Source organism: Prionailurus bengalensis, chromosome D1 (assembly GCF_016509475.1).
Source record: "Prionailurus bengalensis isolate Pbe53 chromosome D1, Fcat_Pben_1.1_paternal_pri, whole genome shotgun sequence".
NCBI lineage: Eukaryota > Metazoa > Chordata > Mammalia > Carnivora > Felidae > Prionailurus > Prionailurus bengalensis.
In genome coordinates, this window is record NC_057346.1 from 17,508,584 (window position 1) to 17,534,409 (window position 25,826).

At 58.8% G+C, this 25,826-nt stretch overlaps 1 protein-coding gene across 1 annotated transcript; it reads right to left on the minus strand.

Annotated features, from left to right (window-relative positions):
* Positions 1-25,782, minus strand: TRIM29 (tripartite motif containing 29). The gene is made up of 9 exons (XM_043579633.1): positions 24,800-25,782; positions 17,142-17,237; positions 16,142-16,375; positions 14,740-14,938; positions 12,059-12,160; positions 9,622-9,714; positions 7,395-7,490; positions 4,326-4,402; positions 1-1,161 (listed from the first exon to the last, which is right to left on the minus strand). Exons 1-9 carry the CDS (start codon positions 25,601-25,603, stop codon positions 1,099-1,101), a joined length of 1,764 nt encoding a protein of 587 aa, XP_043435568.1. The 5' UTR covers positions 25,604-25,782; the 3' UTR covers positions 1-1,098.
* Positions 25,783-25,826: the final 44 nt, after the last annotated feature.

Below are 25,826 nucleotides of genomic sequence, written 5' to 3' on the forward strand. Positions count from 1 at the left end.
TGGGTGATCAATGGTTTATTCAGGAGGGGAAAGCCCAGGCTGAATGTCCCCCTCCCCAGAACCCTCCGGGCCCTTGGGAGGGACAGCGAGAGGAGGAAGGGCCCCACCTTGCCGTTCCTGGTTTGGTCCCCTCTGCAGGCCCCGAGCCCCATGATGGCGTGTGACATGGAAGGTAGTCAGAGGGAGGAGGGAGACGGGTGCGGAGCAGTGTGGAAGGCACCCTGGGAAACAGCGGCAGTTACGTGGAAATTGCAAGTTACCAGCCCAGCCCCACTTTCCCCCCACCTGCTCACTTGCCATTGCTGGAGAGGACACAGAATTGCAGACCATGAAAATTCCTTAGGTAAATGGCATTTCCCTTGGGGCAGCTGGGCCAGTAGCTGTTTTCGTGGATGGATTGTATCATGGTGAGGAAATTGCTTATCTCAGCTGGTGGAAGAGGGAAGTATCTCGGCTAAGACCATCCTAACAGCCAGGAGAGCCCATTCCCAGGGACTTCAGACTCAGAGTAGATATGGTGACGCCCAAAGTGGCCAGGATGATGCCAGACACTGGGAGCTTTTCCTGCATGGTGGCCAGGGCCTGCAGGCTCCTCCGGGCTGGGCACTGGTGGGCAGGACCAGAGCAGGGCACTTAGGGCCAGTCTCCTGATGGGGCCGGGCTGCTGGGAAGAAGAAGGTGGGCCCATGCGGGTGGGAGATGGGCAACTATCTTGGCCAAGCATCTACTGACCACATCACACGGGAAGGAGCCCTGGAGAGAAATGGCCAATAGGCCTCAAGACAGCAGGGGGGGCAGGAGAGGCAGGCTGCTACCACGTGGGCACCCATGGGAGCCCCAGCAATCCACCCTGGAGGAGGGTGGTGGGTTAGGGGAGGCAGGCCCACCTATGTCCCACCCCTGCGACGGCTGGCCTCTGAGCACAGGAAAGACGGTGACCATCAGAAGTCCCAACGCTGGAGAGGGGCCTGGATGGAGCATGGCTGATGGGGGAGGAGGGGGGAGGCTCCCATCCACCCAGATGAGAAGGATGCCAAGAGGAAAGAATCAGCCGGGGAGGGCAGGGGTGGCAGTGCCTCGTTTCCGTCCGTCTGGAACTCACGGGGCCTCGTTGGACCCCATCGCGTTGCCTTTGTTGACGTAGAACGGTCGGTAATGAGACTGCGGGGGGGGGGGGGGGGGGGGAAACAAGAGTCGTTAGAGGAGGCAGATGAAAGCTGAGCCTATTGGCCAGACCCCCTGGCCTAATGTCCCCGCGGGAAGCAGCAGTAACCTGAACCCACAACTCTAGGGCCCTGCGGCCTCGCCTGCAAGCTCTCCCTGCCTTGTGAGCGGGGTCGGGCCCCAGTATTATTAGAGTCTCTGGGCTCATATCCTAATGAGAGCTCGTTCCCATCCGTCAGTAAGTGAGCAAGAACCTCAGCCCCTCATCAAACCTTCTGTGGCCCAGGAACACCCCCAGCCCACCAGAGCCCCCATTTGTATACGCTTTCACCTCTATGGAACTGCACTATGCTGTTACCAGGGTCTTCCATAGATGGACCCATTTAGGTTTTCACACCACCCAATTAAGTGGGTTATTATTACCATTCTTGTTTTATATATGAACACATCAAGGCACAGAGAGGCTAAGCAACTCCCCACGGCCACCCAGCAGCTGAGTAGGGGAGCTGGGATTTGAACCCTAGCATTTTAGCTCCAGAGCATGCCCCCCAATTCCACCCATGTCTCCGAATGACCTCTTGGGTCTTCAAGCATTTGCTTCTGTCGTCTCCGCATGACTCCCACTGACAGAGAGGGTGCAGGTCAACACCCAGCTGCCCAACCCCAGCCCCTTCGCCTCTCTCATCCTGGCCCCTCATCGGGATTCAGGAAGCGTCCTCAGCACAGAGTCAGCAACAACTTTCCTCCCCCCACTCTGCTCCCAATCAGCTCACCAGGGCCCTGAGAAATCCTCCAGCAGCGAAGAGGCCAGGATTCGCTGCTGCTTGCCTTGTGTGAGCACCCCCGGCCCCTCTGTGGGCTTCTGGAAGTGGCTCTGTCCCTGAGCTGGGTCAGGGACCGAGCCCATCTCACCCTCCACTGATGCCGGTACAGGAGACACCGAGGATGTTTCCAGCCCCTGCCCTTGACCTTGCTTGCCCGGAAACTTGTATCTACTGGTAGCTCCTTGCCCACGTCTGGTCCAGAGCAGAACTGGGGGCCTGAGGAATGTGGGGGCCGAGTCCTTAGCTCAGACCTCGGTTAAACCACTTATTAAACAATGCAAGAGGGGCGCCTGGCTGGCTCAGTGGGTAGAGCACGTGACTCTTAATTTCAGGGTTGTTGAGTTCGAGCCCCATGTTGGGTACAGAGATTACTTTTTTTTTTTTAATTTTTTTTTCAACGTTTATTTATTTTTGGGACAGAGAGAGACAAAGCATGAACGGGGGAGGGGCAGAGAGAGAGGGAGACACAGAATCAGAAGCAGGCTCCAGGCTCTGAGCCGTCAGCCCAGAGCCCGACGCGGGGCTCGAACTCGCGGACCGCGAGATCGTGACCTGAGCTGAAGTCGGACGCTTAACCGACTGCGCCACCCAGGCGCCCCCAGAGATTACTTTTAAGAAACAAAATCTTTAAAAGTAAAAAAAAAAAAAAATGTTTTTAAAAATAAGCAACACAAGAGACAGAAGCCCAGGAAGGCATGGCCAAAGTCACATAGCTCCCCGGTGGCAGAATAGGCCTGGACCCGAAGGTAGGCAACAAGGCAACATGAATAGACCTAGAGATGGATGAACTCTTTCTTTCTGGAAGGCTGGGTCAGGCAAATGGGCCACAGGTCAGCGAAGGGTGCTGTCCTGTGAAGAGCCCAGAGTGGTGGGTAGGCAGGAACAGAGCTTCAAGGCCTCTGGGCTTGGCCCCATTTTCCCAGCCTGCCCCTGTCCCCTCCCTGGTTCAGGGTCATGGCACATCAGAGTTGGGAGGACTGTGAGATCATCCAGGCCATCTGACTCTCGTTACAGATGTGGAAACTGTGGCCCAGAGGAAGAAGGACTCACATGAGGTCACACAGCAAGTCGGTAAGAGGGTGAGGGCCAGACCCCAGGCCTCCGGACCCCCAGGCCAGCCTTCCTCACATACGATCACCTGCCTCATACATACGAGCATCCTTCCAGTGCTGGGTGCGAACTGCGGACGTCAGAACCCTACCTGCCAAGCAGTGCTAATGAGCCTTCTCTGCAGGGACCCAGGCTCTCGGAGGTGAGAGTATGTGGTTGGGAGGGGAAGGACCGAGTCCAGGAACAAAAACCCTCTTTCTTTCTCCCCATATCTGCTCTTTGCAGTCCTGCTGCTACAATGCCTCTGGACCCAGCTCCAAATTACACACACGACCACTTAGCTCCCCTCACCAGCAAATTAAAAGATTCTCTCCAATTAAACCAGCCCCAGTCACCGTGGCCCGGAGCAAATCACTTCCCCACGCTCTGACCTCGAAATGCAAAGACAGCAGGGAGCGAGGGACTCGAGCCCCTGTCCCCGGCAGAGCCCCTGATGCCACCCATACCCCAGGGCAGCTGTCTGACTCTGTCAGCGGAAAGAGATATGCACAGCAGAAGGTGGGGGCACAGCCTGTCGAGGAAGCCCCTGCTTGCCTAGGTCTTGGGTCAGGTCTAAAGGTTATCAGGGGTCACTTCATCTCAGTACTACATTATAAAACGGGGGGAACAGTCTCAGAGAGGGAATCTGGGATCCCATGAGCTGGCTGGCCCCCAAAGTCATGCTCCCCTCTTGTGTGGCTTTTCAGTTCCTGGTTCAGGGTCATTAGCTACTGGACCCAAAACATCTCTATTCTTAACACTGTAGCCTCTGCCTCACCGCACTATAACCCCCACGGCCTCTGTGCTGTCAGAGCTGGGGAATGGCCGCAGGGAAGTGGGACCTGTCACTAGGATGTCTGTCCCCTGGACGGAAACTATCACACTGTCAGAGCTGATGAGGACAAAGCTATCATTCAGCAAACACAGGCACCCAGCAGCCATTTGCCAAATGAAAAAAACCAAAAAACAAAACAAAAAAAAAAACCCAGGGCTGCCCACTTTACAGATTAGAAAATTGAGGCCCAGAAAGTGTGTGCTTACCCAGACCCACTGCCTATTAGCCCTAGGTCTCTACTACCCTTTGCTGAGTGTCCGTATTCAGGCCACTGTCGCCTCCCCCCTCCATCCCAGAGATGTCCCCATCCCCCTATCACCTCCCCTGGGAAGTTGCCCCTGGGGAGCCCCATTCAGTGCCCATTCTGGACACACCTATGCCCAGGCAGGCTCTCCTGGCAGTCCCTTACTCACCAGCAAAGTCTGCTTGCCAGATTTCCAAGTCTGGGGCTGGGTCTTGGGGCTCTGGCTCCTGATGAGGGAGGGATAGCCTGCGGAAACAGGAGGCGCCGGTCAGAGGGAGAGGGGCTGGGCAGTCAGGGCCTCCAGGACCACAGCAACAAGGGTGCCATCTCCAAAGTGACCACCAAGCTCCATCCAGCCCATTACCAAGTGTGGCTACCCCTCAAGAGGTATGCAGCAGCTGTGGGGGGGGGGGGGCAGTGGAAAACCCTGGGGAGGCTGGCCAGAGGGAAAAGGCACCCAGACAGAGGGAGGAGGAACAGGCCAGGAGGGTGGGGCCAGGCCGCAGGGGAGTGTGGCCGCCAAATCCAGGTCAGGCTCACATTACTCCCCAAGGATTTCCCCCCACCTACCCTGAAGGTTCACACCACTGGCTCTGTCTCTTCCCATGAGCACAACCTGCCAGCGTTTCCACCAGGAGGCGCCCTTTCCAACTGCCCACGCTGCCTGGACAGGGCTCCACTGTCACCACCGTGGGGACTTTGCACACGGCTTCTCCCTCAGCCTCACCCCGTTTCTGTGAGCTCAGCGGTTGGCCCCAGCTGCACGGCCAAGGGAGTGGCAGTTTTTTGTGGGATGTCGAAACCCATCCCCAAGTTCCTCCTGCCCAGTTCCTCTGCCTCTGGCCTATTGCGAGGCGGGACGCTGGGGCCAGGGACAGGCAGTAATTTGCCTGGTGGCTATGGTCCGGGCTTAAGAGAGCAAGCCCACGGAGCCCAGAGCACATGGGTGCTACCCCGGCTTGATCCTCCCACCTACCCCACTCCCCTTCAGCCCAGTGGGATCTGGGAGGACCTCTGGACCACAGAACAGTGGAAGGCACTGTCAGCCTCAGCCATCGGCCTGCTGGGACAGTCCGCAGGGCCTGGGGAGGAACGGACTATGACCCGGACTGGAGAAGCTCAAGAAATAAACAGGGTCTGTCCTTGGCTGGGGCAGCCCGGAGCCCTGTTCTGGGCTGCTCTAGAGGAGGATGAGCTGGTCAGGCCCAGAAACCACCTGCAGCCCTGCCAGGCTGCCAGCCAGGCTGACCCTTCTCTTGGTCTGCCCTCCGCAAGAGGGTGGAGACAGAGCAGAGAAGCCAGGTCTCTCCCCGCATCTGGGGGTGGGGGGAAGCCATGGAAAGAGAGGGTTCCACGGGTCCTGAGTGGCAGATGGAGAGAGGGGGGGATTCAGATCTCAATTCTCAGTTCCCAGAAAGAAAAACCCATGCCAGCCATGAGAGAGGGGAGGATGGGGGTGGGGCCGGGGGGTGTGGTCCAGGAGACCAGCCGTGTGTAGAGCAGACAGAAGTCCAGGGGAAGGGTGAGCTAGGGAGGGTGCTGGGGGGGGGGGGGGGGGGGGGGGGGGGGGGGGAGGGAGGGGGTGGTGGGTGCGGGGATGCATCCCTCTTCCAGGGGACTCTGGGGAGGAGGGACCAGGGTCCCCTAGAACTGGCAGAGAGCCCCATAGGATGTCCCGTCTGCCCTGCTGTGGGAGAGACAAGGGGAGGGAAAACAGGCAGGTACCAGGATTGTTTTTAAACAGCCCACTGCCGTCCAGGGGTTTGGAAAACTCTGTGGTGGCCTGTCCCGAGGTGGTGAACTGATAGGGGACTTTCCCAGTGCCTGCTGGGAGAGAGAGAGGCATTAGCACGGCCTGGTCCCAGGAGGGGCCAGAGGGAGTCACAGCTCACCCCGGGGCGCTGTTATTCTGGCAGCCTTATCCAGGCAGCGCTGAGCATCTCTGCCTCCTTCCAGGGCCGCGGGAGTAGGTGCAGGTGGGGTCCACCCTCTCGGCGGGGGGGGGGGGGGGGGGGGGGGGCTGGGGGGGTGCGGTGTGCGGATTCTGCTTGCACACAGGCAGGCACCTGCCCAGAACCCCCATCCAAGGCCATTACTGCCTGGGATGGGCTGATCTGTGTGAAGACGACCACAGATGTCCCTGGGCTGTTCCTCTAGGGCTCGGTATATTTGAGGAGGGGCTGTCCTCGGGCCAAGCCTTTGACAGGGGAGGTACTGCAGGCCAATGGGGGGATCCAGGGAAGCCTGAAAGCTCCAAATCACACCAGAGGGTGACTGTCTTCCCTGACTGGTGGCCTCTGATCTAGAGGCTTGACCAGAGAGCAGGGAGGGATGTGCTAAGAGGCAGACAAGGCCAGGGCAAGTGCCGGTTTCCTGGGCCTGGCTCGGGGAGAGGACATCCGTGGGGGTCTTGCGGGCTGGGACCCTCCGGTCACATTGCCTTGTAAGGCAAGCAAGGGGAGCTGGTCCTTCCAAGAATCCCGGCCCTGGGTACAGGCTGGGATTCCAGCCCGGAAGGGACAGCTGACTGATAAAGCCACCCTCGGAGGCCACAGCTGGGAGGTCTGCTGCCCTGCACAGCCCCTTTCTCCTCCCCCTCCCTGACTCTGGCCAACCTGCTTATCCTTGCTTCCGGGCCAGATGCTTGTCCGAAGACAGACGGGCTTATACCGGAGTCCACAGAGCTGTCCCTGGGGCCTTTCAGAAGAGACACGAGGGCCCTGGCCAACCTCAGGGGACATGAGTCACTGACCGCTCAGCTTCATCAAAGAATTCTGGGGAGCAGAGTCAGACTCGGGAGGCCTTAGAAGTGGTGTAGTCCTGCCTTTGCGAAAGAAGGCTTCACAGGACTCTGACTCTGCAGCGTGTTGGCAGCTGCTACGTGGCCACAGGGCTCGCGAGTCAACTGAGGCCGGCTGTCGCCGGATGAACCAAGTTAAGTAAACCTTCTGCAGCGGGAGGACTCCAAAGTTAGGCCCGAGGGAAGCACCCTGGGGATGTCAGGGGTGGCAGTGGGCATATGGCATGGTCACGACCTGACGATGTGGCTCATCGTTAGTGGCCATCGCTGGTGTAGCCCGCGCTTCTCTAACAGCAGAGGCACAGGTGGAGGCAGCTCCCTGGCTCTCAAGCCGGGGTCTGTGCCCTACAGGGCAGGCGGCTGGTGAGGGAGGGAGCAGAGACCAGAATAGAGCTCAGCGAGTGACGGGAAAAGCAGGGCAGGGTGGGGACCGCTCACCTTTCAGGGAGAAGGAGGAGCTGCCTTGGACAGCGGGCAGGTCGTCAGAGCTCTGAATGGTGGAGGAGTATTCCCAGACCCTGGAGGTGTAGTTACCTGGCAGGACACGGGAAGAGGCGTCAGACCCGTGCTCCCCCCCCCCCCCCCGCCCCGTGCAGCCCCGTATGAGGGCACAGAGGGCAGGACGAGACCCTTTCTGCCAATCTGTCCAGCCCCCGTCCCGCTTCCTGCCAATCCTTCCTGCCATCAAACTCATGCTAAACCACAAGGTGTCTGCACATCCCTGCCCAACCTCAAGGCCGGGATTCAGGTGCCAAGTCCTCAATCAGCGCACAGCACTTGCCTGGGCCGCCGCCCCCACACTCACCGGCACCTCCACCTCCCGGCTTCACCTCCCTTCCCTCCTCTCCAACACTCCACCCTCCATCCAGGCTACCCCTGAGCTCCCCCAGCGCCCCAGCACAGACACTCGACCTGCTCCCCATCCTCAACACATATGTTGGATCTTCTGACATCAGCTTCCCTGTCACTCCCCCAAATCTGCGTGTGCCTCGGCCCCAGGCTTCACGTCACCCTGCGCCCCTCGTCCCCCTGGGTCCTAATGGCAAGCTTCATCGTCTGTGTCCCCCCCCCCCCCCCGGGCTCCATGGGGCCAGGGGGCAGGCCTGTCTGGCCCAGCATCATGCGCAGCACCTGGCACTGAGCCCGGTTCCTAGAAGATTTCCTTGTATGGTTGATGGAGGAATGAATGAAAGAACAAATAAATACAAACACATGCGAACACCCGGGGACGGAAGCGGCTGATACTACTCCTGAAACTCTGCTTGCCAAGTTGAACAGGGGGGCAAGGGTCCGTTTGGAAGTATGCCCCGTAGTCTAGAGGAGGAGAGGCAGCGGGGAGGGCACGGAAAGAACAGCAGGGCACCATGGGGACGCTCAAGTCTGGGGCTTCAGAGCCCCCCATGGACGACGCAGCCGTCCCGGGCCCTCCCTCTCAGCAGTCCGGACAGCCCCCTCCCTGGTGGTCCTCTCCCACAGCTGCCTGCCTGGGGCTGACGTTGGGGCTTGGTGGTCAGAGATGGCTGGGGCCGCCTGCCCACCCCACCGTGAGCCCCTGCCAAGGGGACCTCAGGAGGGCTCTCCAGCACGGCTCCTGGGGAGCAGACCCACCCAGAGCTCCGAGGGGCCAGAGGCCCACACCCTTTCATCCACTTGTTTGGATCCACTCCTAACACTCTTCAACTCTTCTGTCCACTCTCCACTCCTCCCCTCTTTCAACTCATGTTTGCTGAGCTCCCCCCTCCAGGTTTGCAGCAGTGAGCCGGACAGACCCAGCGTCTGCCTGGGAGTGCACTGTCTACCATGCATGTGGTAGTAACAGTGTGAACCCAGTCCTGACACAGAGGCCTGGCCAGTGCCCTGTCCACGGGTGCCCTTGACCCTCCAACCCGCCAGATCTCTGAGGGCCCATGTCCTCACCGAAGAGGTCCCCCACCCCCTTCCTCACCTCTTCAGACCTCCTGGTGCCACATCCGAGGTGGGGGTTCTGGTGGAGATGCCCCAATCCCCTCCTTCCCTGCACATGGCTGGCACGCACCTCAGAGCCTCCCAGAACCTGGGTTCTTGGGGTGCATGGCCCTACCCTTGGCACGACGGTGCCCTCGGTGCACCGGGCAGAGGGGTCTCTGTGTTTGGCAGCTCTCCCAGAGGAAGCCACGTCTCCGCCCCTAGTTCACCTTCTCTGGGTCTTAGGGGCATGCCACTCGCCTCAAAGGGTGGCAATACCTCCCGGATTTCCAGGGATGGCCCCAATTCATATGGTGCCATCCTCTCCCTTTACAGCTACACTAGTCTGTCTTAACCACCGTGACTTCTCCGTGCAGAAGTGTCCAAATCCATAAAGGACCGGGTCCCCCTCAGGTCCTTGTGTCCCCATGCTTGCTAAGGGAAGCTTCTACACCTAACCCCAGCTCCCAGTCTCCCTGACTCACCCTTCGGGGGGAGGAAGATCGTTTGGACTCAGCGATGCCCAGGTGCCCGGCTGCCTCTCCGTAGCCCAACTAATGAGGTCACACCCGGCCCCCCCCACACACACACACGCACACACGCACACTCTGAGCTCAGCAGGCCCCCTCCCACCTGTCTCTGGGCCCCTAGCCCGCCTCAGCCCCCACATTCGCCCCACATCACGGGCCCTGCCCATCTACACACTGGGCCATTCTCTCACCTTTGGTGCCATAGAGATTGTTGAAGTTCTTCTGGTTCGTCTCCTTGGAGAGGCGGCTGGGGGACCCTGGCTGGTACGATGTCCTGGCCCCACCTGTGAAGCAGACGAGCAGGAACCATCATTGCAGAAAGGTGGGTCTGGTTCAAGGCAGGCCCATGGCTCCTGACTTGGGGGTTATATGGGACTCCTGGTCCCCGAACAGCCCCCACTGCCTGTCTCAGGACCTGGGTTTCACCACCAAGCTCCTCTGGGTCTAGGATAGGCAGTCACTTAATCTGCCCTCCAGCCAGGACCCTTGAGAAGGAAGGAGGGCTATTAAGTGTGCAAGAACACAGGTGTAAACCTGGACAGACTGGGGCGTATGGTCACCCTACCCAGGGGGCTTTGAAGGTCACCAGAGGCTGGAAAAGCCAACACTTCCCTCCTGAGCCAGTCCCCTGTGTGAACGAGACCCCAGAGGCCAGGAAATGAGGCGCCCTTGAGGAAGAAGGATCATGGCAACCGTGCAGGGGGCCCAGGCATCAGGCCCTGGGCCAAACGAGAGCTCTCCAGAGATGGTGAGCGGGTGCCCGCAAACACCTCTCGGGTGCTTCCCCATCCGGGGACAAGACCTTACACTGCAAGGCAACCTCCAAATTCGGGTTCCCACAATCTTGAGAGAACGGCAGACTGGGATTCATACCCCCACCTCACAGGTGAAGAAAACACACTCCCCATATGTGCCAGGGTCCTTCTTTCGGCCCCTCCCCTCCCACCTAACCAGCACCTGCTGGTCCTTCTCTAAACCCCTGTGCCTGTGGTTCCTCTCACCCAGGTGCCCTCTGTCCGTCACAGCCACGCCTCTTTACTGAGCACACTGCCCGTCTCGGGGGGCCTGGAAGCCGACCTCCGCCGGGAAGTCTCCCTGCCCGAGCCCACTGCCCCGGGGCCCCCAGACTCATGCCAGTGGCCCTCCGGTGGGCCTTGCTTCCCGATCCCCTTGCCGACCCTCCCTGGCCCTTCCTTTGCCTCTACCCCGAGCCTGGGAGCTCCCGGAGGGCAAATTTCCTCCTTCCTCCTGTCCTCCGTGCAGGGGCGGGGACACCAGATGAACCTGTTTCTTCCACCTACAAATGTCACAGCCTGACTCAGTGACAAGCTGAAAGGCTTCCTAGCATCTGAGCCTAATCTGTCTCCTCTCAGAGGGGGCAGTGACCAGGCCAAGGTCACCAGGTCCTGGCTCTGGGACAGCCCCTTGGCAGCTCTGTGCTCCTCCCTCCACCCCTGTTCTTGCTCTGCTCCCCTCCCCACGACCAGACTCATGGTGGAACCCACACTCTCCTCCGTCTTCCACAGAGCAGGGGAGCCCAGCAGGGGCCAGCCGAGGGGAGCGATCGATGCACGCCGGGGTCCTCAGAGGGACCAGCTTGGGCAAGGGACGCTGGGGAGGCTGGTTAGTGCAGCTCAGCCACTGGCAGACCTGGGACAGAGCCCCGGGAGGGGAAGGGGCAGGCCTCACCAGGAATGTGGGGCAGGGGGCACCCGGGGTGCCCAGCTGCCTCGCCATGCCTCTGCCAGAGCCCAGGTGTTGTTTTCAAATTGGGTGGAGCACAGAGTTTTCTCCCGCTGAGCTCATCTCTCTAAATCCCCTACGCCCTTCCCATGGTGTGTGTGTGTGTGTGTGTGTGTGGCTGAGGTGTGTGAACCAGCACTCTGGCCTGGAGGCCCCCCCTCCCCAGTTCCCTGTGCCTTCCCCACGTCTCCGGTCTCCTTTCCCACCTTTCCCCACACCCCCATTCTTCTCCCAACGCCCCCCACCCCCACTCACACACCTTCTGTCTGAGGGCCCACAGGCCTGGCACACCCACCCTTACGTAACGGGCATTACTGTGGTTTTTTGCTCATGCAAAAGAATGCGACAGGCTACCTACCGCCCCGGGCGAGGACAGACAGGCTCTGGCCTATACCCCCACCCGGCTGGGACCGTCCAGGCCCAGAGAGGGAGGGCCAGGCGGCAGGCACGGGAGGGAGAGGTGAGGCAATGTGGAGCCAGCCGTCGGTCTCCCTGCCCTTGAGGAGCAAACTGGCCTCTGGAGGAGCCAGCCTCCCACGGGACCACAAACACTCAAGCGGAAGTGGAACACGGCTCAGGCCTGGCAGATGGCCGCTGGTGAAAACAGCGGCCAGGGGACCCTCCGGGAGGAAAGGCAAGGAAGGGTTCGGACTGGAGGCAGGGACCCTCTGGAGGGGAGGGAAGCCGTGAGGGGCAGGGTGCCAGCAACTTATCTCTAATCCGGATGCTTCTGAGGGTGAAAGAGGGCACCGTTCGAGGTTCTACCGGGGCAGCGGGTATGTTCCAGGACTTCCCGAGGCAAACCGAGTGACGGTCACTCGACCAAGGCGGAACCCGGCTGAGTCTCCGGGCCCGTGGCCCGCAACGGCAGGGTCTCTCCCTTACCCTTGGGCGTGAGGTACATGGAGTATCTCTTCATGGCATCAGGCGCACTCCACTCGCTCGTGTAGCTGTTAGCGTAGTTGTTCATGTAGCGGTGGTCGCCCCCTGGGAAGGAGAGGGGTCAGTCACCAGAGGGGCAAGTGGAGAGGAGAAGCCGGCCCTTGGGGGCATCCCTGGGCTCTGCTGAGTTGGCCCATAGCCCCTCTGTCCCAGGGAGAGGCAAGAGTCTCCGACCTCAGAGAAGGCAACACCCTGCCCTCTGCTCCTGAGCTCCCAGGAGGCGAGAGAGACTCTACAGTGGGACATCTGCCTCCCTGGACTGAGCCTTGGCAGTAAGGCCACAGGGACAGCACCTTGCAGTTGACAAGGCGCTGCCGATCTCCGTTTCTTCTTGGTTGTGTACATCCTCATGTGACAGACAAGGAAACTGCGGCTCAGGAGGTAAGTGAAGGCACTTGCCCAATGTCACATGGCCCATAAGGGCAGCGTTGGGGTGGGAGCCCTCGTCCCCGCTTCCTCACTTTGTCCCAGCCACTGTTGGTGGCCCAAGGTGATGGAATGACGTCCTCGCGCTGACCCCCATAGCCAGGGATCCAGCTGGCTGAGCAGAGGCACGCAGAGGGGAGTGAGCTGAATGGGAGGGGCACTGACTCTTCCCACCCCACCCCCACCCACCAGTAAACCCCCAAACCCAAACAGATCTGTGGAGCCAAGCTCGCCCTCCCCACCCCATTCCTTCCTCTCATCACTTCCCCATCTTCTACTTTCCCTCTGCCCTTCCCTCTCCCTCTCCCCGGGGCAAGAGAAGGAACGAGAGGAGGCTCAGACCCCCATCCTGTATCTCCACCACCTGTGCCTAGCAGGGGCCCGACACACAGTAGGCACTCCTAGGTGTTGGCCCAGCCCCCACGCACCCTCCCACCACCATGGCGAGCCCCGGATGAAGGCGATCTGGTACTTCTTAGTCTCCGGGCCTAAGGCTGAGTCCCTGGTCTGATGGGCAGGCTGGCATCTGGGAGGAGAGGAGGTCTGACTCACTGGCCACCCACCCATTCCCCCCGGCCACCCCGCCCTAGCCAGGGACACTCCCAACAACAACACAGCAGCGACCAAGAACCGACGTGGAGGCCCAGGGCCCCGGGCACAGGTGCAGGGCCACTGACATCAGCAGCACCATCACCCTGCTCCTCGCAGCGCCTCCCTGCACACTGTGCACCGGGCACGGGGCCACACCTGCACAGAGGCCATGGCCAGCACGGCCATGACCTAGAAATGGCACGGCGGGCGGGCGGTAGGGCTCACAGGCCACCCTGACCCAGTCAGGGCCACCCTCGTTGGTCTGGCCAGACCTCAGATGAGGGGCTCTGCCCTCGAGGTCCTACCCCAGGGACCATGATCGTCACACTCCCCGACCCCTCTGCACAGCCACCAGCAGCGGCAGCTTCTTGGAAGGGAAGACGTGGAAAACTGAGTAGCTGAGTGTGAATCCTAACTACATCCCCTGCTTAGCTGTGTGCCCTTCGGAAAGCTGCTCCTCTGAGCCTCAGCCTTCTCGTCTGTGAAATGCAGTCCATCCAGCATGGAAAACAAGCTGCGGTAAGCGGAGAGCTCCCACAAGGCCAGCACACAGGGAGTACTCAGTCACTGTTAGCCATCGCCATCAGTGTCATCACCGTTGTCATTAGGAGGAGTTCAGGATCTGAATGCCTCTTGAAGCCAAATTATCGTCTTGCTGCAATGGCTCAAGAATCCTCAGGTGTGACTGAATGTCCCTCACATTTCACAGGGACACCGTGTGACGGCACCATCACCAACACATATAGATGCCCCCCTAAACTTCAGCACATCTGCACGCCGTTATCCCCTTCTCATCCCCAAAGAATCACATGCTCCATCTGGAGACAAAAGACAGGGACCACTCACTTCCTTTGGGGTGTTTGGAGCCAGAAGTGTCCTTAAGGCCCTGTGTTGGGCCTGGGCCACCGGGTGGGGCCTTGGGAGAAAGTGCTCTGGCTTCAGGCCCTGAAAGGACTAGGCTGGGCTGGTGAGAAAAGACTTAATGGACTAGTTTCTCAGATGAGGAGGTTTTCTATGAGATGATTCAACTGGTCTCCGCGGGGGACAGCATGACTCAGAAGAGAAGCTGACTTCAGGGGAGCTGGTGAATCACCGAGACACATGTATCACATTGTCCCCAGCCAGCCCATTAGGCCAGGTCTAGCCTCTGGGCTCAACACCACTCAGTGTAGCCATGGTGACAGGTAAGCTCTCCCTCCAAGCATGATGCGGTTCTAGGTCATGTCTACTGGAGTCTGCAAAGCCACCAGGTTAGCGTCTGGCCCTTACAAATGGCAGCATCTGCTTTCCCACACAGCTGTTGGATTGAGGTCCATAATCAGATGTAGACCTGAATGAAATTAATCCCTGAGTTTGATGGATGACCCACCGAGAGGAGGCATTTGTGCAGCCAGTGCCCAGACGCTTGCTGCCCTTGAGGGCCCTTGTAATCACTGCATGACCTTGGCAGCAAGTTCAACGGAGGCCTACAATCCCCAAATCCCTCGGGTAGGATGGGTGGTTTGGAACAATGAGGGGCTGGCTGGCTAGGTGCCAGCCCAGGCAGCAGGGATTGGCCTCAGAGGAAAGTGCCCGTGGCCATGGGACCTGCCCACAGAGGGACCTACCGTTCTCCATGTGATTCCTCTCAATGAAGTTGCGGCTCAGGTCAGCCTTGCACATCTTCTCAACGTGGCGCATGCACACGTTGAGTAGGTCATCCTTGAAGTTGCCAAGCGACTGTCCCAGGCCCTCCCCCTCCAGCAGAACGTGGTAGGTGGGCAGAGGTGGGGGGAGGGAGTAATTGCTCATCAATGCACCAAATTCCTACCAAGGAAGGAAAGAAGCCATTAGCTTTCTAGGTCTTTGGGAGCTGGTGGGGGGAGGGGGGGCTCCTCTGCAGGGGGCTCTCAGTCCAGCTGGAAGACTCAGTACCCGGAGCCAAATGTGCTGGATTCAAGACACAGCTCTGCTACCAACTAGCCACACTTGTCCTCATAAATTTCTCCCTCCATGAAATGAAAGGGTTTGACCAAACTCCACTGGAGGCTAACAGCTCTGATGGAGCTGGTAGTCAGATATGCGACTCTACGGTTCCCACTTCCACAACTGGACACTTCATCCTACCTCACAGGGGTTTATGAGAGTGACACAAGCTGTAGCATCTTTGGGAGTGAAAGCACTAAGGAAATGCAAGGAACTTCTAGAATGTTCTGGGCCAGCCATGGCACTACCTCCACCTTTACGTGCCATACTCAAGCCTGCCTCATGCTTTGTGCTTCTCCCCTCCCTTCCCCCTCACTGGAGAGTCCCTCCTCTTTCTCAAACCTCTCTGGGCCTTCAAGACCCAGTTCAAATTCCATCTCCTCCACAAAGCTGTCTTAGATTACTCCTGCCTGCTTGCCCTTCCCAGAGCTTCCACAGAACTTATCTCCCGAACCACATGCTTTATCATTTAATTACACACTCTTCTATATTGCTCTCTAATTGTACACATCTTATCTTCCCAGCTGGATTGTAGCTCCTGGGGGGCAAAAACCATATCTTGTATTTTTCTATTCTCCACAGCACCTAGCAGAGTCCTGGGCATGCTGTAGTACCCAAAACACTCTAGCAGTTGGAAGGATGGGTGGATGAATAGACACACAGATAAGATCAAGGACAACACATGGGTAGCGCTTACATGCCACTCCCCCATAACCACAGCAGGCATCGCTAATCAATCCCAGAACTCTTTCCTACTGAGCCTGAAGCAACGTTAGTGCATATCAACTGAAGTTGGTACAAGGTGATATTTGTGTGCCATCTTTAGAGTAGACAGGAAAATGGCTTGGATGGAAAAAGTAAATGGGCAGATGCGATGGAGGATGGATGGATGGATGGATGGTGGATGGATGGATGGATGGTGGGTGAATGGATGGACACATGGGTAGTAGATAAATGAATGATGGACAGATGGATGCTGGATGAAGGTCTGGGAAAGCAGATGGAAGAATTGAGGGATTGAATGGTGGAGGAATTCCTTGTTACCTGCAGAAATAGCACTGAGTCACTGATGCTTTGCATCTGCTCCCTGGTCTGCTTGTCCTCATGCAACACCTTGGCCCTCTCGTCCAGAGCATCCACGATCACCTTCACTTGGTCCACAGCATCCTGCTCCCGCTGCTCCAGGGCAGCCCTCACTTCCTCCTTTTGTTTCTCCAGGTCCCTCACCAGGTCCCGGAAGTTTTGCTCTAAGATAGCCTTCTCGTTGGTGGTGAAGCTCTGGGTCCAGAGTGAGAGGAGAGAAGAAAAAGGCTTTCCATAAAAAGAAACTCCCTCGTGGGATGTATCTTTAGGTTCCCAACCCAGAATCAGAGGCAGGCAGGGTATTTCTACTGCCCCAACCCAGCAAGCCTGTTTGGTTAAGAATCTCATTCAAAGGCACCATTGACATCATCTATTGACAGAGATGGCCAGGGTTTTTTACAGCCTGTTCTTCCTTATCTATCTGTGACTCCTCCCTGGGTGGGTCATTCCAACCTTGGGCGATTCCAGAGACCCAGAAGTTCCCCCATGAGTCAGGCTGTGCTCTATGAAACTCAGCTAGAACCAAACATCATTCAGAAAGTGAACTGATGGGCTGTTTATGCAGCCAGGGTCAAGAGTCAGTGATTTCGGACTGTGGTTGGTAGTTACTCAAACCATGGCAGGCATACATCCAGCCATACTGGCACAAGTCAAAGGACAGCGTCATGCATTTGGTGGCCGGGTGGTCTGGTAGACAGAGCAGACAATGGAGGGCCCTGGAGGACCGGTTGGCTTTATTTGCTCCACCCCTGGAGGACCTGGAGGGGCTTTATTTGCTAGGATGATGTCAAATGAGCACAAGGTGATGGACAAGATCCCACCCAGATGCCTGGCCCAGACTTAGAAGGGGAACTGGTGGGGACGCCAGAGGGGTGGGAGGAGCCAGAAGAAGCGTGCAGCAGAGATGGGGGCCAAGCCTGGCTCCTCGCAGGTGGGACAGGTGGGGATGGAGGCGGCCCACCTTGATGCGGTCCTTCTCTTTCTGCCACTTCTCAGCTTCGTCTTCAATCTCGATGATCTTGAGCTGCAGCTGTTCCTTCTGCAGCGACAGCTCTGTCTGCAGGGAAGGAGCCAAGGTTGGAGAAGTCGGGGAGGAGGAGCCCCAGAGAATCCAGGAGTGGACCCACCCAGGGGGCCGGCTTGGGCAAGGTTCGCCACCCAGCCCTGTGGCCTCCATTCTGCAGACATTCATCGGGACCCTAGGTATGCCAGGCACTGTGTCCTTCACCAGGGATCCAGCAACAAGCCAAACACTACTTTGCTATGAACTCGGGCCTCGGGGGCTGGACATCCCAGCTGTGTCTCTATAAGGACTAAACCTCCGCCAGGTCTGTCCGCCCAAAGTGAGCAGGAAGGAGGTTTGTTTATGGGGTTCCCCCTCCTTTCAATGGACCTGTGGCCACTGGGGAGAGGGAAGAAAGCTCCTGTCTCCTTCAAGCTTGGGGGAGCAAGGGACCCAGCCAAGCTCAGCCCAGCCCAGCCCAGCCCAGGGAGTATCCCGTGGCAGTAACAGTGTGCAACGTTTCTGTGCCATGACGTGGGGCCTGTGTTGCAAGCGGGAGCCCAGGCTGCAACCAGCGGGGACTCCTGTCTGGACAGGCACAGCTATAAACCTGTTTACAGGAAAGAGAGTGCAGTCTGCAGTTTGGGCAGGATGGGGACCTCTATTCAGGGTCCCTGGAGGAGGAAGGGGAGACCAGTGAGTGAGGCAGTGATGTGGGGCGGGGGGGGGGGGGGAAGGATAAGAGAAGACAAGCAGAGATTCCAGGGACCCCCGCTCAGGGGAGGACACAGGCTGCTGGGGTCTGGGGTGGGTTGGGAAGGGGACCAAGGAGAGGTGCCTTGGGAGGGGAGCTCTAATGGATATGGAAAGTATAGATAATACTTTCCTTCCATTTGGGGAAATGCCTTCTCTGGAAAGCAGCTACCACAGAGACGAAAGGGGAGGCATGAAGCCAAGGCCAAGCCGATTAGGCCAAGCCAGGAAGCACCTCTTTGTTCTGCTGGGCCCCCTGCCAGTGCTCTCAAAGCACCTTCCAGCTCAGAAGACTGGTGGGTGATCTCCACCCAACAGGCAGGAAGACTAAGGCATCTGAGAATGCCTTGGGGTGCTTGCGGTCACCCCACTACCCTGGGTTTTGAACACAGAGTTCCAAGCCTTTCTCCAGCTGCCTCTTTGAGGAACCCACAAGAAGAGTCAAGATGAGGAGGCCACAAACCACTGGGAATGTGAGCTCCGTTGGCATGGGGTCCTGAGCCGGGTATAGACTTCGCCACACGTCACACTTAGAGTGCTCCACCCGGACGACAGGCCGCCACCTGGGGTCCCTCAGCACATGCCCAAGGGGAGTGGATTGGTAGTGGAGACAGCTTCCCTGGCTTTCTTGGAAAGGGTGCCCAGAGGGCCAGGGAGCTGGTGGAGAAGATGGGGAAGGCCCGGGGCAGGAGGTGTGGAGCTCCCTGGCCCCTGATCCCACCCCACACCCGCTCTCTGCCCACGCTCCTGCGCCCTCCAGGCAAGGAGACTCTGAGTTCTCGGTAAGCATCCGCCCCACCGGCAATGGGCTGAAAATCCCGTAACGTGGAAAACGCCATCACCAGAGAGAGAAAATGGTGGTCCGGAGGAAAGAATGAAGGAAGTTGAGGACGGGGTCCGGCCTGGTCTCTGGAAAAAGGCTGGGGAGAAGCCAGGAGCTGATAGACACCGCGGTGGGGGAACAAAGGAGTAAAACCCCACTGTGGACACGGAGACTCAGCCTTCGCGCTCCCTGAGGATGCAGGGCCCGAGAGCCCAGGCCACAGAGAGTAGAGAAGATCCAGTGGCCTGGAAGGACCTGGGTCATAGGAAGAGACAAGAGTCTGGACAATGGGTCTGTGCCAGGCACTTTTCCCATCCCGGGATTGCTGCTGGGTGAGGCCCGAGGTCAAGGGGACAGCTGGAAGCCACTTCCTGACCTGGCTGGAGGCGGGGAATTGGCCGGGCACTCTCTCCCCTACCTCGGCACCCCCAGAACAAGGTCTGATGGACAGGAAAGCAGAGAAGGAAAGTGCATTCACTCCCACCCCTGGGCCTGTGGCTGGTGGGGGGCAGGGGCAGCCCTCCCATGAACGAGGCTGGGGGATCCAGCAGGGAGCCCACCCACAGCACGGGACTGCGAGTCTAAACATCTGAATCCAGTTACCGCCGCCCCCAGGCAGGTGACTTAAGTGCTCCGTGCCTCAGTGGCTCTATCTTCCGTGGACACAACAAGAGGCCTGCCCCCCAGGAGGACCAGAGAAGGTGAAGGCCAGGGGAGTCACATGCAGCAAGCAGCACCTGCTAGCCGCTGTGGGGGGTAAGGGGAGACATGAGGCTGGGCTGGGGCCTGCAGGTGAGGAGAAGTCTCACCAGACAAGCGTGGATTCGCCGGCCAAGAGAGTGGAAGAACCATGGAGTAAGGAGGAAGGGGTTAGCACAATGGAGAGCCGGGGCCAGGGCCGACCCTAGAAGCCCATCCTGCGGAAGAGGAGGAGGGAAGAGGGCAGCGGGGCTGGCAGAGGTGTGGCGAGGAGAGCCAGAGGGGAGGAAGGAGAGGCGGCTGATCTGGAAACATGTGAGGGCAGGGGCACAAGTGGAGCCATACTGTCTGCAGCAGTGGGCGGGAGACTCAGGGCGGAGGAGAGACTAGTCTCCTTCTCTCTTTGGGGCACTGGGGAAGTCGGACACAGGCTGGGAGGGGGCCTCGCAAGACCAGACTTGCAGGACGCGGCGGGATCAGGGAAGGGCCCTTGGCCTGGGAGCTCTGTGCGGCTAGAATGGTCCTTGCTCGCCTCTCTGGGATGAGGGCTACGCTCTTCAGAGAGGAGGGTTTGGGGTGAGACCCCTGGGGACACAGCCAGCATCTGTGTGGCCCTTGGCAGTTTCTGCCCGCTGAGCAGGGCTGCACGAAGCTGGAAAAGGCGGGATATAGGAAAGAAGATAACGTAGGAAGGCTCCGCGATCCTGGGTTCCCCCACAACACTAGGAGGAGGAACGACACTTAACTGTATTATTGAATATCACCTACACGTCTGGCGTTGTCTCCTTTAACCTGGTGTCACCCCATTTCACAGACTCAGAAACGAAGGCCTAAGAAGATGACGTACCTTGCCCGAGTTCTCACAACTAGAAAGCGGCTGCGGCCAAGATACAACCAAGGACTCAGGTCGTAGTATGTGGCCTCTTCACCTGCAGCCTCTTCTCCGGATCTTCCCGGACAGCGTCCTTCCCCTTCAGTCCTGCTGCTGGGGCCTCAGCTCCCCACCCCTCCATCCCTGTCTGCGCCTTCCTCATCACTTCCTCCTACTCCCGGTTCATTCCCTCCACCCTGCCCAGGCCTGTCCCTAAATGCCTCCTTTGTTCCCCTCTCCTACACTCGTCTGGTTGCCTCCCGCTCTGTTGCCCGGGATGGGCACTGGGTAAGCCACCCTGCCTGCAAATCCTTCTGGCCTTGGGGGACCAGAGGTCTCCCTGAGAGCAGACTGACGGCACAGCAGCCGGTGCCTCCATCCGATGGGGCCCTCAGACACACCCGAGCGAGCGCTCACCTGGACATGTGACCTGCATGCCCCCAGGGAAGGGGGCGAGATGGCTGTGATCCTCTTCTGGCTTGATTTGACCGCACGGGCCGTTGGCTCTGATATTTGCCAAATGAGCCAGTTAATTGCCAAATTTGTACTCTCAGACAAATGGTAATTATCTGGATAAGGATCTGAAATGCTGGATGGATTTCCCCATTTCCACCCAGATGTCAAACAGCCCAGCATTAGTCTGTCTCACTGAGGCTTACTGTCCCTTCTGCTTCCTCGGGTGTCAGGACAGGGAAGGGGCGACTGGGGGCAGACACAGTACCACCCAGGCTGGCTCCAGACTAGCGGTGGGCCCTTGAGAACATCGCCCCACCTGTCCAGGCCTCAGTTTCCTCCTGGTGATGTTGGACGTGATCCCTGACTCCCAACCTGGCTCCACGTTAGAATCCCCAAGGGAGACTTAAAAATACAAGATCCCAGGCCTCAAACCCCTGAACCAGAACCTCCCAGGGAAAGGCCCAGGAAGCAGTGTCATGATTCACCCACCAGGTGACTCCAACCTAAGGATGGCTGTTGGGAGCCACTGGGCCCAGTGGCCCCCCAGAAGGCCTGCCATCACTTGAAAACAAAGTTTAAAATACTAGAGGGGCACCTGGGTGGCCCAGCCGGTTAAGCACCTGACTCTTGGTTTCGGTTCGGGTCTTGATCTCACGGTTTGTGGGTTCGAGCCCCAGGTCGGGCTCTGTGATGGCAGCGTGGAGCCTGCTTGGGATACTCTGTCTCCCTCTCATCCTGTCGCTCGCACACCCATGCTCTCTCTCTCTCTCTCTCAAGATAAATAAACTTCGTTTTGAAAAATGGTAGCGAGGAAACAGCCACCGGAACAGTCCGAACCCCAGCTCTGCCGCTCTGCACTGTGACTTCAGGTAAGTCTCTTAGCACCTTCAAGCCTCCGTCTTCATCTATAAAATAGGTGAAAAGCACACACCCTGTGGGGCTGTTGTCAGGAGTAACATGTAAACATCTGGTGCATAGATGTGTCCATAAAAACGGATGCGTCTCCTGCCACCTGCCGGTCCCTTTCTTTTCCTGTCTCCAAATAGTTCACAGGATAAACTGCTTCCCCTCTGCACCCACAGGCGAGTGCTCCCCCATTCATGCCTCTCCAGGCTGCCGACCCAGAGCCCAGGCCAGACCCATGCCAGGGCCACACAGCTGGCGGTGCAGAGGCCGGGCAGGTCACCCTCGAGCAGACAGCCATGGGCCAGGAGGAGTCCTCTCTCCCGAGTCGATGCAGCAGGAGGGACTTGGGATAAGACAGGAGGCGGGCCGTGAGACACAGAAAAGGAGGGATATGTACAATGTAATCTCATCAGCCTATTCCAGCCCGTCCAGAGGCAGGAGGGCAGACCGGAGGACATCTGTGGAGCGGGACTAGAACATTCTGGTCTTGGATCCACCAGAGGAAGGACTGTCATGCTTCCGCATCAAGTGGCCTTTTCCCCAACACTGCCTCCGCTGAGAGGCTCCAGGGAGAGTTGAAACCCAGGAGATGAGCACCCCCGCAGCCCTGGGTGTCCTTTGCAGCCTAATGCAACCATTCAAGGTAGGTCTAAGATGACCTCACCTGGGCCTTCACCAGCCGGCCTGCAGAACAGGTTCTGGACAGGGCTCCTTGCAAAAAAAACCTGTGTGTGGGTTGACGTTTGGGTCTGCAGGGGATGCCTCCAAAGGACGCCGGGATTGACACGCTTATTCATTTCAATCAGTCAACCCACTAACCCCGCTCTGTGCCAACATCCCCCACGTCTGACATTCCAGCAGAGCCAGGCCTAGACAAACAGCCGTGCTCCAGCTCAGCCTCCCGGCTGGCCCGCACCACTCCCTGCCTACCCCCTTGGCTGCTGGTGCACGCTCGTGCACACGCGCACACACACGCTGTCTGAAGTTCCCACCGTTAGTCACTCCGGCGGATCAGACATTTTCCTCTGAAAGCCCCTGTAAAGCACGCGTATCCTGGATCCCATCCCCTCAAGGCCCTGCCTCTCAGTTGCTCTCAAATCTTGGAAGAGAATTAGGGGGCTTCTTCCTCTACATGCTGGCACAGATCCCTTCCTCTCCCTGGGCATGTGTCCCCGTCTGCAAGGTGAAGGAGGAGACAGAGGAGACTGCTACAGTCCAGCTGGCCTGGCATTCCGCCCTCTACAAGTTGATGTTGATCTACGGCTGCTTCTGTGTAACTGGGCGGATGTTCCCCAGGCTTGTTTGTGCGTCTGAGCTCTACCTCCTGACCTACATCGTGAGCCCTCAAGGGCGAGGGCTGTGTCTCTGAGTCCTGCGGCAGCCCCAGGCACTGGAAGGTGAACTGTTGAGTTTCTGGTGCCTCCACAGAGGGCTGACCAAGACCCTCGAGTCCTCCAGGGGCACTTGGACTTTTCTTAGGTGATACTTTTGTTTCAGACGCACTTTGCGGGCAAACCCTACGTATAAAGCAGATAAATAAGAATGTATTCTGCTTGTAGAAGTGGGAGCCGGAAGCCCCTGCCTTCTTGGCACCAATATCTGCCCCCCTCCTTGTCGGGGAGGTGTCAAAGACATCTCCAAGAATCCTAGGACTCCATGGGGGAATTTGAAAACCGCCAGTCTAGTCCAACACCTTGGTTTCACACATGGAAAAACCAGGACTGAGAGAGCGGTAGGGACTTGTCCACAGTCCAACGGCTAACGAGAGGCAAACCCCAGGGCTGGACCTCGGTCAGGCCTCCCAGAACCCTCTGCAGGGTTTCGGTTGCAGTGGATGAGGATGATGGCCCTTGCTCTGTTGTGGTTTCCCACCTAAGCTCCCAAAGGACGGGTTCCACGGCTCTGCCCCAGCCCCGTCTCCCAGCGTGAGGCTTGAAGCCAGGCTGGGGTCTGGACGTCAGGAAACAGGAAACACCTCCCTGGGCTAAACAAGGCCTCTGAAAAGGATCTTTGGGTCTTTCCTCATTTGTAACCCGTCTCTCTCTGCCCAGGGCTGTGGGCACCAGGGATGCAGGAAGACAGTAATCGGCCAACTCTCGGTCAGGAAGGCTGAGCAGGGAGGAGTCCCGGGCTGCCCCATCTGGATGGTCACAGAAGCTGTTGAGGAAGGTCAAGTCCCCCACATTGAGCACCAGGAGGTTCACGCCGGGGGGAGGCTGTCCACCCACCGTGTTGCTGTTACAAGAGAGCAGGACGCAGCATCCACGGGGCTTGGGGCAGCAACCACAGCTGAGCCTTTGGCCCAGAACACCTTCCCCAGGTGTAGCACATTCACAAGCCTCCACACGCCTCTGCTCCTCCCGGTGGAAGCCCAGACGCAATCACGTCGACAGAACCCATGCAAACACTTAGGCATCACCTACACAAACATATGCACTAAACACCCACACGCACATATCACACACACACACATATACGTACATCCCGCCCACACGCAAACTCCAACCCTCGCCAAGTAGTGTCCACCTACAAGCATAGGCACGTGCACACGCAACCACACAAAGCACGCAGGGCCGGCCCAGCTGAGAGGAGGACAAAGGGGGCCACTGGGGACGGCAAGAGACCGGCCCGGGGATCAGATAAACAGCAAGAAGCCTCTGTACTGCAAATGCAAACTCTAAAGCCAGAAGAAAAGAACGTTTAAGTGGCCCCCAAATGCCCTCCCCCTCCCCCATCACCCCTGCCCCAGGGGTCAGTCCTGCTCAGGTGGTAAGAATTATTTGGCCCTCAAATTTAAAAAAAATTAAAAAGAAAAAGAAAAGAATCGCCCCAGCCAGGCAGAGCGCAGGATTGAGCACTGATTCTCTGATCAGACTTGAATTTATCCTATGACCTTGGTCAGGCCCCCAGTCGTTCCTGCCCCTCCGTTTGCTCATCCAGGCAGTGCCCCTGTCTCCAGAGGCCTCAGAGCATGAGGGAACTGCCTCTGCCCCCCCAGCCTGCAGGCGCAGAGGGGCAAGAAACGTATCCTGAGAGAGCCAGGGACCGACGAGACTCGAGGCCCAAACCCTGGGGGCCCCCAGCGCAGAAGAGGCCCCAGCTAATTACCTCCTTCTCGGCCTTGGCCTCTTCCACCGTCACCGTGCTGTGATTCTTGTGCTCCTGGAACATGCAGAGGTAACAGATGCAGGTCTGGTCGGTCTGGCAGAAGAGCTCCATGGTCTTGCCGTGCAGGGGACACTTCCGGGCCTCGAAGTCCCGGATGGGCTCGAGCAGCTGGTGGTCGCGGAAGGCGGCGCCCTCCAGGTGGGGCTTGAGGTGCAGCTCGCAGAAGGACGCCTGGCACACCAGGCAGGACTTGACGGCCTTCTGCTTGTTGCCGATGCACGAGTCACACAGGACCTCCTCGGAGCCCGACTTGGAGCGCAGGAGGAGGCCGCCGTCGGCCCGGGGGTAGCTGTTGCGCCGGGCCTCCCCGGGCTCCACGATGGACACCGTGGGCTTTCGGGGCTCCGAGAAGATAGACTTGCGCAGCTCCCCCTTCTCGGCGAAGGAGACGGGCTGCTTCCTGGCGGCCCCCAGCTGGAGCCCGGCGTAGGGGGACCTCTTGCCGTCCCCGGAGTCCATGCTGAAGTAGCTGGAGCCCTTGTCGTCCACGGACTCGACAAACTGGATGATGGGCCGCCGCCACTCATTCCCCGAGAACAGAGCGCTCTTGCCCTCCCCCGGTTTCGGGGCGCCGCCCAGGCTCTTGCCCTCGGCCGCCTCCCCGCCGTGCCCATTGGTGGTCTTGGCATCCTGGCCTTCGCCCTTGGCCCCGTTCTCCAGGGCGCCGTTGGGCCCCGGCGGGCTGCGGGCATCCCTGGCTTCCGGGCTGGCCCCGTTGCTTCTGGAGGCATCCGCGGCTTCCATGGCGGGTCACTGGGCAGGCGTGTTTGGGACTCGCTGGGGCTGCAGGTGGGTGACCTCTCGGGCCGGCGTCTCGGAGGGGAGTGGGACAGGCGGCAGAGCCCAGAGAAACACCTATAGGGAACAGGGGAGGGGGAGGAGGAGGAGAGGGAGGAGGAGGAGCGGAGGGAGAGGAGGGGCAGCAGGCCCAAGCCTGACACAACGGGCCCAGGAGGAGCAGGCAGCT

Coding starts and splice junctions, on each gene's coding strand:
- TRIM29 (XM_043579633.1), bottom strand. CDS start 25,603: ATGGAAGCCGCGGATGCCTCCAGAAGCAACGGGGCCAGCCCGGAAGCC. Junction 17,238..24,799: donor AGGCCAAGGCCGAGAAGGAG/GTAATTAGCTGG, acceptor CCTTCCCTGCAG/ACAGAGCTGTCGCTGCAGAA. Junction 1,162..4,325: donor CTGGCAAGCAGACTTTGCTG/GTGAGTAAGGGA, acceptor CCCCCCCCGCAG/TCTCATTACCGACCGTTCTA.